Source organism: Sceloporus occidentalis, unplaced genomic scaffold (assembly GCF_023333645.1).
Source record: "Sceloporus occidentalis isolate IW3139 unplaced genomic scaffold, rSceOcc1.0.p SCAF_7, whole genome shotgun sequence".
NCBI lineage: Eukaryota > Metazoa > Chordata > Lepidosauria > Squamata > Phrynosomatidae > Sceloporus > Sceloporus occidentalis.
In genome coordinates, this window is record NW_028316987.1 from 6,338,087 (window position 1) to 6,354,726 (window position 16,640).

The 16,640-nt window shown below is 40.8% G+C and overlaps 1 protein-coding gene across 2 annotated transcripts in view; it reads right to left on the reverse strand.

Annotated features, from left to right (window-relative positions):
• TBKBP1 (TBK1 binding protein 1) overlaps nucleotides 1-16,640 on the reverse strand; it is an 82,135-nt gene that overhangs the window by 58,980 nt on the left and 6,515 nt on the right. For both annotated transcript variants that reach the window (XM_089531776.1, XM_089531775.1), the window contains exon 2: nucleotides 297-577. In XM_089531776.1, coding sequence (XP_089387902.1) covers nucleotides 297-518 — 222 coding nt within the window. In that variant the 5' untranslated portion in view covers nucleotides 519-577. The remainder of the gene's footprint in view (nucleotides 1-296; nucleotides 578-16,640) is intronic.

Genomic DNA, 16,640 nt, shown 5'->3' on the forward strand with positions numbered 1-16,640 from the left:
GGTTTGATTCTCCATCCAGCCATGAAAACCCATGTGACCTTGGGCAAGTCCTACCCTCTCAGTCTCAGGGGAAAGCAATGGTAAACCTCATCTGAACAAATCATGCCCAGAAAACCCGATGATAGGGCTGCTTTAGGGTTGTCATAAGTTGGAAATGACTTGAAGGCACACAACAACAATAACAACAATGATGATGATTCCATGAGCTGAAATCCAAAACATCTGGAGAACCAAAGGGTGAAAGACACTGCACTAGAGCCCACGTATCATCATGCCCACGTATCATCATCACTTACTTTGATCTCGTACATCTTCAGCTTCCTCTTGAGGCTGGCGTTTTCCCGCTCCAGTCCCGTCAGGCGATTCTTGATGTCGTCATAGGCTGTGATTAGAGCAAAGTGAGAAGCAGAACACATCTCACTGGAGAGGTCCGTGTTGGGGCTGTCCAGCCATTCATCATCCTGAACGAGGGCATCTTGGGTAAGGATGCTGATGTCATCCTCAAACATGGAGTCCATGGCACAATCCGGAAAAGCTGGGCATTTAGCAGGGAACGCCAGTGCATAGCAAACTCTGACTGGAGTAAATGACAAGAAATAGGAGTGAGAAGTGGAAAAGGCAGGTCCCATCCTTTCTCTTTTACTCACTTTCCTTTGAGTATTGGGGGGGGGGGGAGGAATTTGAAAACCTAAGGAAATTATTTTTAATTGCTCTGAGACAGTGAAGGAGACAGATTTTTTTCTTAGAAACCAAGGCAAGAATATTATAAATAAATAAAAGGAAATAAAATGAGAAAATGCAGAGCCAGCATGGTGTAGTGGTTTGAATGTTGCACTATGACTTTGGAGATCAGGGATCAATTCCCTGCTCAGCCATAGAAATCCACCAGGTAATCTTGGGCAAGTCACACTCTCTCAGCCTCAGAAGATGGCAACTGTAAACCCCTTCTGAAGAAACGTTCCAAGAAAATCCCATGATAGACCCGCCTTAGGATCGCCATAAGTCAAAAACAACATGAAGGCACATATCAACAACAGTAACGTTAATATCTGATAATCTAATTTTTAAAAAGCCATCTTGCGGCACCTTTTGTTCTTGTTAACCACCCTCAAGTCGATCTCGACCCACGGTGACCTTGCAGATGACTGCTCTGCCCAGCTCCTGCAAACTCATACTCGTGATCTCTTTCATAGAGTCCATCCATCTCACATGCAGCCTCCCTCTCTTTCTACTTCCTTCCATTTTTCTTAGCATTATTGTTTTCTCCAATGCTTCATGGCTTCTCATGATGTGTACAAAGTACGACAGCCTAAATTTTGTCATCTTGGCTTCCAGGGAGATTTCTGGCCTGATCTGTCCTAGGAACCATTTGTTTGTCTTTTTGGCTCCTTAATGAGAAACATATTATTTGTTGCTTTTCCTGCAAGATTGGGAAAGTTACATTTTTGGAATATAACCCCAGAATCCTCCTGCCAGCATGATTACTGGCCATGTTACTTGGGGAGATTATGGGAGCTGAGGTCCAAGCTCTTTTTGCTGTTAAACTAATCTGGATGCCTCTCTGAAAACAGGCACCATACAAAGACTTCTGTCTAGGCTCTGGTTATCTCTCATAATTGATAAATTCATCTCTGCACTACAGTAATTGCAGTATCATAACATCACCTTTTTTGTGTGCTCACATAAGCTGCCTATTATGCTAAAAGGCATATTCTTGCTTTGAACATAATATGTTTACATGGTTTTATCATATGGTGTGAACCATTTTTTGTCCCTTATGAAAGAAAAGCAGGATAGAAATTAAATAAACAAACATTTTTTTTAAAAAAAAAGTCAATAAAAATACGTAGAATCTTCTAAAATCCATTTAGAACCAAATTTATGTACAGGGGTACATACTTAATCAGAGATAATTAATCAGAGTAAAAACAGAACTAAGTACTGTTTTGTCCAGTAGATCTCTCCATAAATGATCATGAAAAGATGGAGGATTTATAGTAGTTTTGGGGCATGTGGCATGAATTAAGTAGAAGTCAACCTCTTCCGCTATTCTTCTTACAAAATGGTACATTTCATATTTCTAATCCTCTACTTGTCTACATACTGTACTCAGGTTTCCTGGCTGCAACAGGCAAAATGGCACACAGACCCTAATCCTCATACAGAACTGAACCCAAATGAGAACTGAGGGCAGCAGGCGACCTGACAGCCCTGGAGTGGCCATGTGGGATATCCCCAAAAAGAAGAGCATGGTAGAAAAAAGGGAATGCTGATGCTGCTGTTTGAGCCAGTTACCTCATTCTGCCTGATGGTAGAGTTGGAACTTTTCCTCCCTGGGAGTGGTGTTGCCTGACTTCCGCCATTCATGAACTGAAAATATGTCTGAGGTTTATGTCAGTGACTGGCACTGCCACTTGCTGACATCTGCCAGCCGCACCTTCTGCTTACTGTTGGTGGGGAGAGTCAATCAGGATTCCCTCTTGTGTAGAGAATTCCTTCACACACTTGTAAATATGCAAACTGGAGTCCTCATACAGTGAGGGACTGAGGCCAGCTGGCACAACCAAGTGTCCTCCTCCACCTCCCACTTGTTTTCAGAGTGTGAAGCGGTGTCAGATCCATGCCTCCTCTATGAAGACTCCTCTTGCACAACTTCGTTTCAAGAGAATATTGTGAGAGAGTTTCCCTGGGGATTTTGTCCCATTGCTGCCTCCAGTTCTACTTCCCTTAATGTCACCCCCATATTTAATCCCCAGAATGGCTTTGTTTTGTGGCAGAAATGCACAGGGACTCAAGAAGCTGCCTTGCCTTGAGTCAGACCATTGGGTCTTCTAGATCAGTATTGTCCACAGTGACTGGCAGCAGCTCTCCAAGCAAAATTCTTTCCTACCCTTGCTTGGAGATACAAATACCAACCTGTCTCAGGCGTGACTATAGCACTGAGGTCTTGAAAAGCCCCATATTAAGTAATTCCTTAAACATGAACTCTGCAAGGTGCTAAACAGCAGCAGTGTTATTAGGGTTGGTGTCACCCTAGTGTGTAACTCCTAGCTGCCCCCAATGCCAGCCAGGCTATGGTGGGGGTGACATGTTGCTGCAACCAGGTATCCTTTTCTGGGGTTTGGCAGAGCTGCTGGGCAAGCAGGATATAGAGGTGACTTGCTTTTCTGCCTGGCCAGCAGGCCCACCAAACCCAAAAGGCAGCCTCTTCCCATCAGCAGTCGCTGGTAGGGTGCTGCTGGTGCCTAGCAGCCTTTTCTCTCTCAGCTAGCTGCTCCAGAAGAAGCTCCATATGGCAATAGCACCCCAATGCATGGTAGAGGTGTCTTGGCTGGTGGAGGGGCTACCGGGGGGGGGTCTCAGGAGCGACCCCGGATGTTCAGCCCTCTCTGATGTGTGTCACCTGGGTACCCCTCACCCCTTAGTGACACCCCTGCTAAACAGTAAGCATCCAGATCCTCACAACAATAAAATAATGTTTAAAACAAGCAAACTTTCCATGTGTTGTCTGTTAAGAGGAAATATCTAACTCCTGTTTTGCTTTGTTTTGTTTTTTCCTGTTTAAAGTCTTCAAGACGTGCCCTAAATAGCTTCCTTCCCTCTCTACTTCCAACAAGAGATAGAGTTGCAATTCTGGTTCCTCTCAGGCCCAGAGGTCTCTGGGCCAAAACCTGAGACCTACAAACAGCCCCTGGTGGTTTCATTAAGCATTATGCATTAAATAACAACCACAGCTGCTCACAGAGAGAGGGAGTGAAAGAGAAAGGAAAACATATTTTCTTATTCAGAAATTAAGAGAGAAATCTTAGCTTAAAGGGACTATTTCCAGATCAAGGTGAAATGAAAGGATTATTATTTCTTCCCTATTTAGGGAGATGGAATATGGAAGCTTTAATCTACTCTACTTGCATCTGGCCAGAGAGTGGATGCAGAGCAGAGCAAAGGGTGACCCCTGGCAATGCACCAATTCGGAGGAAAGGAGAAAGTTAAGTTAATAAATACGTAGATTTCCTGGAGAGTCTTTTTAGTAAATTGCCACCAAAATTTTTAAATCTTGTAAATTGTAGTAAGCTGGCATTCTGCTAGAGAACCTGGTATTCTGTTGTTATTCAGCTGGAGATGTGCACCCATCCCTTTTCTTATACCTGGAGGTGAGCCCCCCAAACAGCCTAGTTCCCAGCCTGGAGACCCATAAAAATTGGAGACTTACAGCCAGGCCCTGAGATCTGACAACTCTACCAAGAGATTTTGAGAAGACACATCCAGTGCATATGCTCAGAAGCTCTTAGCGAAGTTGAGAGTGGCAGTTAGCTAGTAAGAAGGGTGATGGAAGTCACCGCCTTGTGTTTGTTGCCACAAAAGGGCATTCTGCATCCCCTTCAGTACCCCTATAAGGCCTGAAGACCAGAGGCTGATATGCTTCTGGTGCCCCAAAGCCAATGGGCTCCATTATCTCAAATTTCTTTCCCACTCTGCATGCATGTGCAGACAGTGAAGGGTCTGCAGAAGAGAAGGGATAGATTAAAACAGCAATCCTAAACTGAATGGGTCACTGTGTATGAGTAAATTGGATCATCTCCCTTGGGTGGGTGATAACTGGGGATGGTAGGCAAGTTCAGAAGCCAGAGATCCCATCCTTTCTCAATTAAACTAGGGAAAACACCTGAAACTTTCAGAAAATTTAAAAAGTGAAATATTAGCACTTTTAAAGATTGAAAATCACATTGTTACTATAGGAGCATAAAATGCATTTTGTATAAATTTGGCATACTAATTTGATGTTTGGTATATTAAAAGTACTGTTCCTTCAGAAAATAAATTGCACATTGAACATTACTTTTTATTTTATTTTTTTTTAAAGTGACTTCTGATTGGATAGTAAAGAATGGTATATCTGGGGATACAAAGGATTTCTTGCTCACTTGAGAAACTGTAGCTTCCCTCCTTTAAACTATACAGCAAGGTTTCTGTCCGAGGTAGAAGGCCAGGGTTCTTACATAAGGCTGAACACAATCCCTTGTTATTATAAGCAATTAGCATGCATGTTTGAGCCAGAAATATACAAATTTCAAAATGAGAAACCTGGGGCCCTTTCATACAACACAATTATAATACTATATTCAACTTTAACAGCTATGGCAACAGCTTATGGTATCCTGGGGTTTGTAGTTTGTTCAGACACTAGAGCTCTCTGATTAAGAATTCTAAATGCCCAACTGTGGTGCTGGAGAAGAATGCTGAGGATCCCATGGACAGCCAAAAAGCCAAACAAATGGATCCTAGATCAGATCAAGCCAGAAATCTCCTTGGAAGCCAAGATGACAAAACTGAGGCTGTCGTACTTCGAACACATCATGAGATGGCATGGCTCATTGGAAAAAACAATAATGTTAGGAATGTGAAGGGAAGCAGAAAGAGTGGAAGGCTTCATGCTGGATGGTTGGACTGTATTAGGGAGGTTATGGGTATGGGTTTGGAGGAACTAAATAGAGCAGTGGAGGACAGGTGGTCTTGGAGATGTCTCATCCATAGGGTCGCCATGGGTCAAGAGCGACTTGAGGGCACTTAACAACAACAACAAAACTGTAATTCCCAGCACTGAACATGTTGCCATGGCAGTTAAATTGGAATTACAGCACTGTACCATTTTAATGTGGAAGAACCCCCCCCCCCCCCGGTTTAAATCAGTGAATTAAAACACCTTAATCTAAATAATCCCAGCTGCTACCTATTCACTTCATCTTAGGTTGTACATGCCCTAAATTTCTAAATTCCCCCAGACTATGTTAAAGCATCAGATATAGCAAAGGAAGCCGAAGATCTGGAAAAACAAAATTCTCTTCAGTAACCCCTTTTAAAACATTTTAAGAGTTACAAGACCAAGGGCTGTGTTCCATACAATGATTGTTTGGGCTATCTTCTGGGGCAAATTTAAGCAAGGAGAAAAGGCTAGAATGATGACTAGTGGGTAATTGATGGGCAAGATTTGCTGTGGTCTAACAGACAACATAAAATGCCTTGCTATCTCCTAGCAATTGCACTCAGACCTTGTAAGCCAAGGTAAAACATTTTAGACCCTACATAGATGGAGTTCAGATATTTATTATATTAATTTACATCCCATCTTTTTCCCAGTCCAAAATTCCAGTGGGCTTATAAAAGGTAAAGCAAGCATAGGTTAAGAAAAATCAGATCATAGAAGAATTTAAAACATAATTAAACAATAGAATTGAAAGTGTGACCATTAAAAAAAATAAACAAACAGTAGATCTACATTCTGAAAAGCTCTTTCCTCCAAACTATCAACCCTCAAGGACCTGAAATTGAAAGACCATCACCTGCTTATGGAAGTAGCAGGGAAGCTGCTAGTTTAACCATGCTAGGAATTGTTTTCCAGAACCTGGGAGCAACCACCAAGACGGCCCTCTCCTATGTTCACACCAGGGTGAGGGTGGTGGGTCAAAAAGAAGGATCTCTCTCATGGTTTAGGCAGCGAATTAGATACATTTGGCTCTTCCACTGGTGACCCATTCCACTAGCTATAGTGGGCACCAGGCACAACTTAACTGTTTAGCTTCAGAAATCAGGTGAGAAAGTATGCGTTCATAATTCCTTATATCCACACACACTAGTAATGTCTACTAACATGAAAGGGGCATCAGGGATTTTCAACACTGCATAAGAATTCTGAGCCATAAACACAGAGGAAGAAGATGGATCAGTCAACCCAACACACTGATGGCGAGTTCAGAGGATGGTAGAGTCAAGGCCCACAAACTAGGAAAACACCATGCAAACATTAAAAAAAATAGAAAAGGGAGAAAGGAACATCAAATACAAACAGAAGGAAAGCTGGTACTTGAGCAGGTGGGAAAGCACCAACACAGGAAAAGGAGTCTAGATTGTGTTGCAAGTAATTGGAAGGATACATCAATATTTTTTTCAAAAGGTGCTTGATGTGGGTGTATTTGTTGTAGAAATGAGGCTGCAGATACCAGTAAAAAAAAAATGTTACAGTCAATGATGAATGAATAAATCTTATGCCACATACACAAGGACACCCCCTCATTTTCTGTCATTAAAAGAAAAAGAAGAAATGTGGAGTAACTGACAGATACTGCTTCTGTACTCACAACTGTTAATGCAGACAGAAACATAGGAAGTTGCCTTTAAGTGAGTCAGACCATTGGCCCATCAGACTCAGTAACATCTAGACTGAGAAGGTGTTTTGACTCTCAGCCAGCTAACAGTAGCAACAAATAATCACTGCTTCACCCACAATTATGGTATGGAAACAGAGATTTGGAGAAAACCATGGGTGGATGTTTGTTTTGGGCAGAGCATAGATCCTTAATTCATGCAACTGTACTCTTAGCCTCTGGTTGCAGGATCTCAGGATTCATGCATATATATGTACATACACACATGTTCCCACTGAGATAGAGCAGCTAAAAGAGGAGGAAGCCGAAATGCTTTGACGCAATATTCATATATTTCCGATTGTGTTAGTCACCCTAGTATGTACCCATAAGTGACTAACTGCATCCTTCTGATTCAGAACAGATGTATGTAAAGTGATATTTGCTGCTTTTAAAATCCACACACTTGAAAACATGAATATTATGTTCTGGGTTTTGTATATTTAATTAACATCATCTTTCTAGAATCCAGAACAGACATCCGAAGTGTCACTAGATGCTTTAAAAATCATCTGCATGGATAAACAGATAGCTGTAGATAGACAGACAGATTATATTTCTAGAGCAGTTGAGCATAGGCTACTATTGCTTCTCTAAGCATCATTAAAACATTGTTGAGACATGGGTTAGAGACAACTTGAATACAGGCAAGACAATTTAGCTCAGTAGGGTTTAAGGTTTCCAGGTTAGAAACCAGGGAGGTAGTGTTTACTTTTCAGTGTCCCTGGAAAGGGAGGTGAGATAGCTGTAGTTGCTCTTGACTCTTTTTTTCCTAGCCATTTTGCCTTTCCTGCCCTCTTCTCCAACTGCAGTCAGGGCAAAAGTGGGCTCCTACTATACAAACGAAAGGAGAGCAGTCAAAAGAACCATAACTAACTTTCTTCCCTTTATGTCTCACAGGCATGTTTGGTGAGGATGCATGAGGGCCTTCTTGGTGGCTGCTCCCAGATTGTGATATTCCCTTCCATGAAAAACTAGGCTTGTTCCCTTCTCTACTTTCCCTCTTCTGGCAAGCGAGTATTTTTTATATTGGCAGTCCTTGGATAGTAACTGATTGTTATAGAAGGCTCTTCTTTGTGCTGTACTTTCATCCTGAGTGTTATGTTTTCAATGCAGTTCAACTGTTTCAAATTAGAGAAGTATCATTTTTAGTAAGATAGTTTAATTGTTTTTAAAGTGTTTTTATTATAAGGACTGTTTTTAAAGTATATTTTGGTTTCATCCCTATGAACTGACATGGGTCCTATATAAGGAAGAAAGACAGATAAAATAACAAAAATGTGTAATGTAAGGGTGCAGTTCATGGATTACTACCTGATAAATCTACTTTTTTAACAGTAAGTAGTTATTGTTCTAAGATACTGTTGTAGCTGCAACTTTAAAAATTGCTTTAATTTCCTGTTTTTCAAAAACAATGAAAATGGTTGTCCACTAGTTACGTCAAAAACACATCTCAACACACATTTTTGTGTGTTTTGTACTTTTTTATATCCACAATGCCCAAAACAGGGGATGAGGCAACAAACACATTTGAACCATAAGGTATTCCTCCTCTGCCATTCAGTGAGGCCTTTTAAATACAGAAGCAACGAAAAAGTATTTAATTAAGTAGATATTTAATTTTGCAAGTAAAGAACATGTTTGGAGAATGATAATGATGACTGCCATAGTGGTGAAAAAAACCAAAAGAGCACTTATAGATGATGATTGATGATTATTTAGACAATTAAATAATTAAATTCTTATTATCACTTGGAGAAAAATGATTTTAGAAAGATATGAAAGCTGAGATATATGAGCTAAACTTTGAGATGGAGAGTTATATGAAGGAAGTAATATAGATATGAAAATATTTCATGTTTATTGGAAGAATGGATGGTATTACACAATATGTATTTTTATGTTTTTTAATTAATAAAAATATTTATATAAAAAAGAAGCAACAAAAAGTTACAGTTACACTGCAAAAGGGATAAAAATATAATTATATCATAATTTGATATAATTATACCTGTGTTACTGTAAAAAAATTACAAATAATGTTTTATTTGGAATTAATTACATCTTACCTATAAGGGCTATGAGTTATAGGCACCTGCTGTGTCTGACACTATTCACTAGTAAGGACTTTAGGGTGAAATAGCATTGTGGGGGCAGGTTAAATGAAAAGAAAGTACATGGGAAAAGAAAAATTCCTTTTGTGGGTTCCCTGTGGCTGCTATTAAGTGTGGCGAGAAGGAATAAAGAGGAGGAGGAGACTCCCAATTCAGTGTGTTTAGCCTCTTTGTTCAGTTGTGTAACAAGGAATGAAAAATGACCAAAAAAAAGCTGGCTTCTTTTTCCCTACTAGTGATATCCTTTGTTTATTAAATTGTAAATTATCTTCCACTTTCATTATTTCAAAGGGCACCTCCATGTATGTCTGCTTATCTGCAAATGTATTTAAATGTGACCAGTTGATTGATTCATCTATTAAAAGTCAGATGATTTAATGGCCCGCATCTCTTATTACCGCTTGCTACAATTGCATCTTATGGATGTTTCCAGACAGATGGTTCCTCGTGTTAATAATCAACAGTCATTGTGCAGCTCTTCCATTTTCCTCTTTAACAAAAAAACCCCATCTTTTGTTGTTGTTGTTTTGGTGATAAGGAAAAAAAACCCTGGAAGAAGCAGATGAAAGTCCAGAGTTTTAAAACGTGATATATTTGTACTCAAGTTGTGGAAAATACTGGGTTACAAGTTGAAGACAATAAAGACATCCAGACCAAACAATTCTGTTTTTGAGTCAGAGTCAAATGTGGCACCTGCCTGACAAAACATGGCCTATGAACATTTTACATATGGGAGACAGAGGACAAATAAGGTGCCCAAGACATTCTACAACTCAATGATAGAGGTGAGACTTGAATGAATGTTTCCTGGAATCATAAAGCTGGAAGAGAATACAAGGGCCTCTTAGAGTAATATGCCTTTAAACATTTTGATTGACAGATGACACATATTCTGTGAGAGAGCCTCTGACAGCGAAGTTATGAGCATACGGCATGATGCAAGGTTGCTACAGGATTGCATCAGGCCATGTGGCCCTGAATGATCACTCACACCCAACACTCCATATAAGTGGACCAGAAGACTAGTCACATGTTGTTGTCGGTTGTTGTGAGTTGAGAGTTATTGTTGGAGCAGCAGGTTGTTGCCGTGAGCTAGTGTGAAGCTGGAGAGCAGATGTTGGAGTTGACTGAAAGACAGAGAGTAGTGTGCATATCTGTACTGTATAATACTGTACACTTTGCAACCTGAAGATGACACATCTTTGAATGAATCAACTGTCTGTGAGTTTTTCTTTTAAGGGTCAAAAGCGGTCAGTGCATTGCCAGTACCAAAAAAGAAAAGGAAAGGAAAAAAAGCTGTGTTTTTGTACTCTGCTGTGTATATTGTTTTGGCTGTAGCTGAGTAACTGTTCCCCAGACAGTGACAGGTGTTTAAGCCTTTGTCCCACCTATATAGGTCACCTCTCCCTGCCCTTCTCTTCTTCCCATTTCTGGACAGGCCATCCATCCCAACCCCCTGTTGTGTAGGAATACACAAAATAAACAGGCCTCAAGTTGCTGGACCTTCTCTTCCCACAGGTCAAACAACTTGAACCTGCTGCAGGTGTAGCTACTCACATTCTTTGGCAAGAACACAAACATGCTACAGCTTTTGCTGGTGTAACTGGTAGGAGCCCTGGTGGCACAGTAGTGAAATGCCTGTACTGCAGCCACTCACTCATAAACCATAAGGTTGTGAGTTCAATACCAACCAGGGCTCAAGCTCGACTCAGGCTTGCATCCTTCTGAGGTCACTAAAATGAGTACCCAGTTTGTTGGGGGCAATTAGCTTACAGTTGTAAACCACTTAGAGACTGTTTAGGTGGCATGAAGCAGTATATAAATGAAGCTGCTATTGTCCATATTAAATAATCTGAGTAGGCACTGAAACAAAACTCAGGATCTCCCCCACTAATATCCGCACAAAAAAAACCCTATTAGCTGAGCTCTGTTTGCCGAGCTCCAGGGACTTGAAGTGCGACTATATGAGCTAGCAGATGCTAGCTCCTCCTTCAACCAAGCAGGGATGTAACTAGGATTTTAGGAAGGGGGGGCGGGTTCCAGACTAAATGCCACCATTATAATGGAGGTTGGGTGCGGCGGCACAGCAGCACACACCATTCATTTTTCTAATGGAAGGGGGGGTCTGGACCCCAAGAACCCCCCCCCCTTGGCTACGTCCCTGAACCAAGCCCTGTCTCCCTGGCTCGCTTCCTCTCCAGTCTCTTGACTCATTTTTTTCCTCTAAATCTTGGACAGGAACAGGGAGGCTTTGACTTTTCTGGAGCATTGAGCTTCAACTCCTCTAAGCCTTGGGCAACATTATCAATGGTAAACCATTGCAGAAGTTGGACCCCAAAACATCCAGGCTGCAGAACCAGATTGCTCAGCAAGCCTTGCATAGCACACAACTCTCTTACAAAAATCTCATTTGGTGAATGGGAAAAAAAGAGCAAGAGGAGTTAATGCAGAAAAATTGAACCTGTGCAAATTATATCAGCTACCAATCCCTGGCCAACGAACTTCCACATTGGCTCATTAGCAAATGTGATAACAAGCTCACACATTTCCAAGTGAATCCCTTCTGGCAAAGGAAACTTTCATTTTCAACTCCTTAAACTTTCATTTTGAAGGTCTCCTCCCTGTTACACCATGTCTTGTTGCTGGATAATATAATATTTCCCTTTGCCACTCCACTGTTTCCTTTGGCTTTGCATACTGTTCATTTTTTTACAAGTGGGGAGGGGTTGTGGTTAGTACAGGAATTAGTATTCAAATGCGTTCAATTAAATACAAAGCCACACACTTTTTTGAGAAAGGCATCATTAAAACCATTTTTAAAAGCTACCCATGCCTCAAAGACAAAACATTAAAAAAAAATAAGAAAAGCAACAAAGCAGAACAAGACACTGGTATGAATCTAAACACAAGTGAAAGAATTTAGCTCAGCAGTATACAGAAGCACTTGAGGAATCAGGCACTTGCCAATTCCAAGATAAGCCTTTTGGCCAGATTGATAGAGCAATTCTGGGACCTGTGGCCCCCAAAAGTAACTTTTCCAAGCTTGGATATGAACTAACTTGATATGCACCTTCCATATCAGGGAGGTGCATATCAGATATGCACATGATATAACTCAACTTTATTGGAACCTATGGAAGAGACAATAGTGAACAAAAAATGCTTCTTCAAAATATGCATAACATAGCTTCGCTTGCCCGCTATAAACGTCTAACACAAAATGTAACACCCACTTAATATATTAGGTATAAAACCCAGTTAGCCAAAACCAAATGGTAGTCACAACTGGACTTAATGAACCAGTGGGATGTGTATAGTAAGTGTAGAGGAATTTGTTCAATGGGTCTACCTGAGTTGGAACTAGCAACTGGATTTAAGTAACTGATGCCAACATGCACTTCTCCTGCCTTCAAATAGGTAACTTTCTCCACATAATAGCTAGTTTGCCTAGACAGTTTGCCTCACATAAATACTGTCAGATTGGGGGTGTGTTTTGTTTTCTTTTATCCTTGCACTGCAATGCTAACTACACAGCAGGGATCAATGACTAATTTGGCTCTAGGATGCCTCATCTTATGATTCCTCACCTCAACAGTAATGCTGTTGGTTACAAAGAAAAGATGCATACCACCTACAAATACCACTATGGACCAATACATAAGCTTGGAACTGTCTTGCTCAAACTACTTGTTGGATTGTAGGTTACAATTCCAACATCTGGAGGGCCACAAGTTGCTCATTCCTACTTCAAAAAGTCTGAGTAGTTTAGCAGGCCAGTTTTAGAAAGCACTGTTCAGAGCTGGCTTGTTGAAAAACTAATCAGAGTTTGTTATAAACCACTATCCTGCATCTAGGTCAATGCTATTCAAAGGTTTGGACCATGGTCAATGAGTCTGAGGAGATGTTAGCTCTCCAGATGGTTTAGACAGAGCTCTAGTTTATTCTCCTGAACTTCAACAGAGAAGTACCCTATAAATCTCAGGTTTCTGCAGGACCATGGCAGTTAAAATAGCATCAAAGGACTTAAATTTTGTAGTGTAGATTAGTGTTATTCAAAGTGATAGTCTACAAACTGCTGCTGGCCCACAAGCCCTCAACTGCTGGTCTCTAGAGAGTTTCCAGGAAGTAAAGGAACAACTGTAGCCAATGGACAGAAAAATGGTAATGCTTCTTGGCAAATTAGGAAAATACTGTCAGTCTCCACATTTGACAGCTTAAAAAGACTAAGATTCAAGGGGAGGTGGATATTGATGCAGAGAAGATAGAAAAGTTCACAATTCCAAGGCTTGTTGAGGCTCATTTCTGATCATGCACATCTCATTAGACACAGGAATGGATAGAAGGCAGATTGAACCCATTGGAAAATTAAATTTGCAATAGTTCAACTTCAGTACTTGAAGGACAGCTTCACTTTAGGATTACCATAAACTGGAAAAGACATGAGGGCTCACAACAACAACAAATACTTGCAGGCAGTTGACCACCCAGATAACAGCAGGGAAGTTACAAAATACAATGCAAAAATAAAATAAAATAAACCCTTAAAAACTATATTCATTTTAAAATCATATTCACCATTCCCAAACATAATAATGAACAATCAAATCACTGGGGTTTAAGAGATAACAGCCAGACTGAGACATTGTGTGAGTCTCTATGTCATTTGCTGCAAATCAACAAGGGTTTCTGGTTAGCTGTGATTCAGCAACAGGGACAATACAAAGCCCTTTTCCTCTCTGAAATTAGACTGCAGAAATTAAGAAAGGCTGTCAAAGAGCAGAAGTAGGAATAGATTCAGTGGTGGTGGTGGTGATGGTGTGCCTTTGAGTTGTTTCTGTCATATGGTGATCCTAAGGAAAACCTATCATAGGGTTTTCTGAAGCTGAGAGAGTGTGCCTCACCCAAGGTCACCCAGTGGGTTTCCATGACTAAGCAGGGAATCGAACCCCGATCTCCAGTGTCACTGTCCAATGCCCAAACCATTATACCACGCTGACCCTCAGATTTGTGCATGAAAGGATTTCTGCATGAGCTCTTATCCTGGGGCAGGGGGTTTGAACCCAGTTCTTGGACTGAGGAAGTGCTGAGAGTGACCTTGGTCAACAGTTCCACCTCCTCCCTTCCTCTGCTGGTAGTTTGCATCTGGCTCTGGTTGGGATATCTTGGACAGAGGTTGGAGAAGTGTCCTTATACATAAATAATAAAAATATATATCTTCCACAATCCAACCCAGCCAGTGTGCCCAAGTTCTCTGCAGCTTCTTATTTTCCACTAGTCACTGTTCCCCAGGCATAGACCTATATTTCTCATACTCATTGCAGGCAAATGATGGTCTTGATTTTACCTCTTGAGGGACACCCTTTAAATATCTTCTTTACATACATATGTATGGTACTACTCTTCAAGATTCAGACCCTTCTCCTGCAAGTCAAATCTCTAAAGATGCAGGCAGATGCAAATTTGAAAGCAGTAGCACAAAGGTGCCATGTGGTTTGTACAGTCTGCCACTGGATCAGGAAATGAGATTGGTTTCTAGTTGGCTGGCTGAAAACCCATGCCATTCAACCCATACTTAGCATATGTGTCAGAGATTTCAGTGCTCTTAAGTATGACTAAAAGCACAGTCCTAATTATGTCTAAAACTAAAACGGCCAAGGGCCTGCTGAGCTGAGACTAGGTTAGCTGAGTCTGTGCTGAATCCAAATCCCTCTCAACCTAGGGCTGCTGGAAATTAATACTTAGAGTAGGCCATTGAAATCAGTGGAATTTATGTTAAGCATGACTTAAGTCTCATGGGTTTTCAGTCTAAGTAGGGCTAAATCTGGAAACCAATCCCATGACCTGGTATGATAGCAGACTATGTACCAACTACATGGCACCTCAATGTTAACCAAGTCCAACCTGGTGCTGGCGTTGTGGCATTTCAACACCATCGCCTCAGCCGCAATCTACAACCTCTCTTCTGTCTCTTCTGTGAGCAGAGCTTAGCCAATAGAACACTTCTGCCAGCAAATTGACTTATCAGCAGATCTCTGCGTTAGCTGCTAGCAGAGCAACACTACCGGCAGAAGAAGTTTAAGATTAATCCTAATCCTCCACATCCAACACATCTATGAGTGACGATTAAACTGTAAATCTGGAATGAATCCTATGCTTTTTCACACAAGAATGGACATATTAAAAATACACCAGAATATCTCTGTTTTTAATTGCAAAAGACGATACTTATGAATTGCTGTTGAGTTGGGACACTAAACCAAGAAGCCCAGAAGGAAAGACTCCAGGCAGCAGAGCATCCCAGCACCAAATACCACCACTCCATTTCAACATTTTGTGGCCAGAAAGCCCACTTTCTCACTAGTAGAACAGATACTATACATATAGCAGAGCTTGGAAGTAACAAGTTGCATCTAAGATAACTACCTGTAAAAAGTTACTGTTAAAAAAAAGAGCAAGGGCATAATAGCATTCAGGGGTAGCTGTATTGGTCATGAAGCAAAATATAACAAAAAACAAAATTCACAAAAGAGTGATACCGTTATTGGCCATACAATATGCATAAAATGCATCATGTAAATTGCAAAGCTCCATTCGCTGCTTCATCAGGGAAAAAAATGCCTGATAAAGAGCCCAGTGGAGCTTTGAAAGTCAGTCTGATTTATTTTCTGCATTTCGGAAGAGCATAATAACACTACGTTTTCAAAGTAACACAATGAGTAAAGTTACTCTAGTGGTGTAAAACAAGTAACAGATTCTAGCAACTTTTAAAAGTTACTTTTAAAGGCATCTTTAAGAAGCATTTTGACAAGAATCTTTAGTTTTGTGCCATTCTCTTATGAAATCTAAAAGCTCAAATCCAATAGCTAACCCCCCACCCCCACCCCAACTACAGTAGACCTATGAAACTAAAAGAATGAATGTAAGTGTTTACTTGCCGTATTCCCATTGATTCCATTGGCCTACTTGGGTTGGGGTTTTGGACAAAATCTACTGGATTTTGGACAAATAAAAAGTAGCAAGCAGTATAACAAGTACTGCAACACATTAGTTTTAAAAAACACTGCAAAATGCAATGCTAATTTAAAAAAAAACATAATAAGAGGAGTTACTTGAGAAAAACTAATTTCCCTAGCTTTGGCCTGCAGAAGGTCCTAGGCTCAAATCTTGACATAAAAGGATCAGACAACAGCTGATGAAAAGGACCACACTCTGCCCATCACCCTGGAGAGCAGCTGCCAGTCAGAGAAGACAATCCTAAACTGCCTGGAGGAATGGTTCCATCTGCTACAAGGTTGTGTATTTTGTTCACTTTGTAATCTGCAAATTC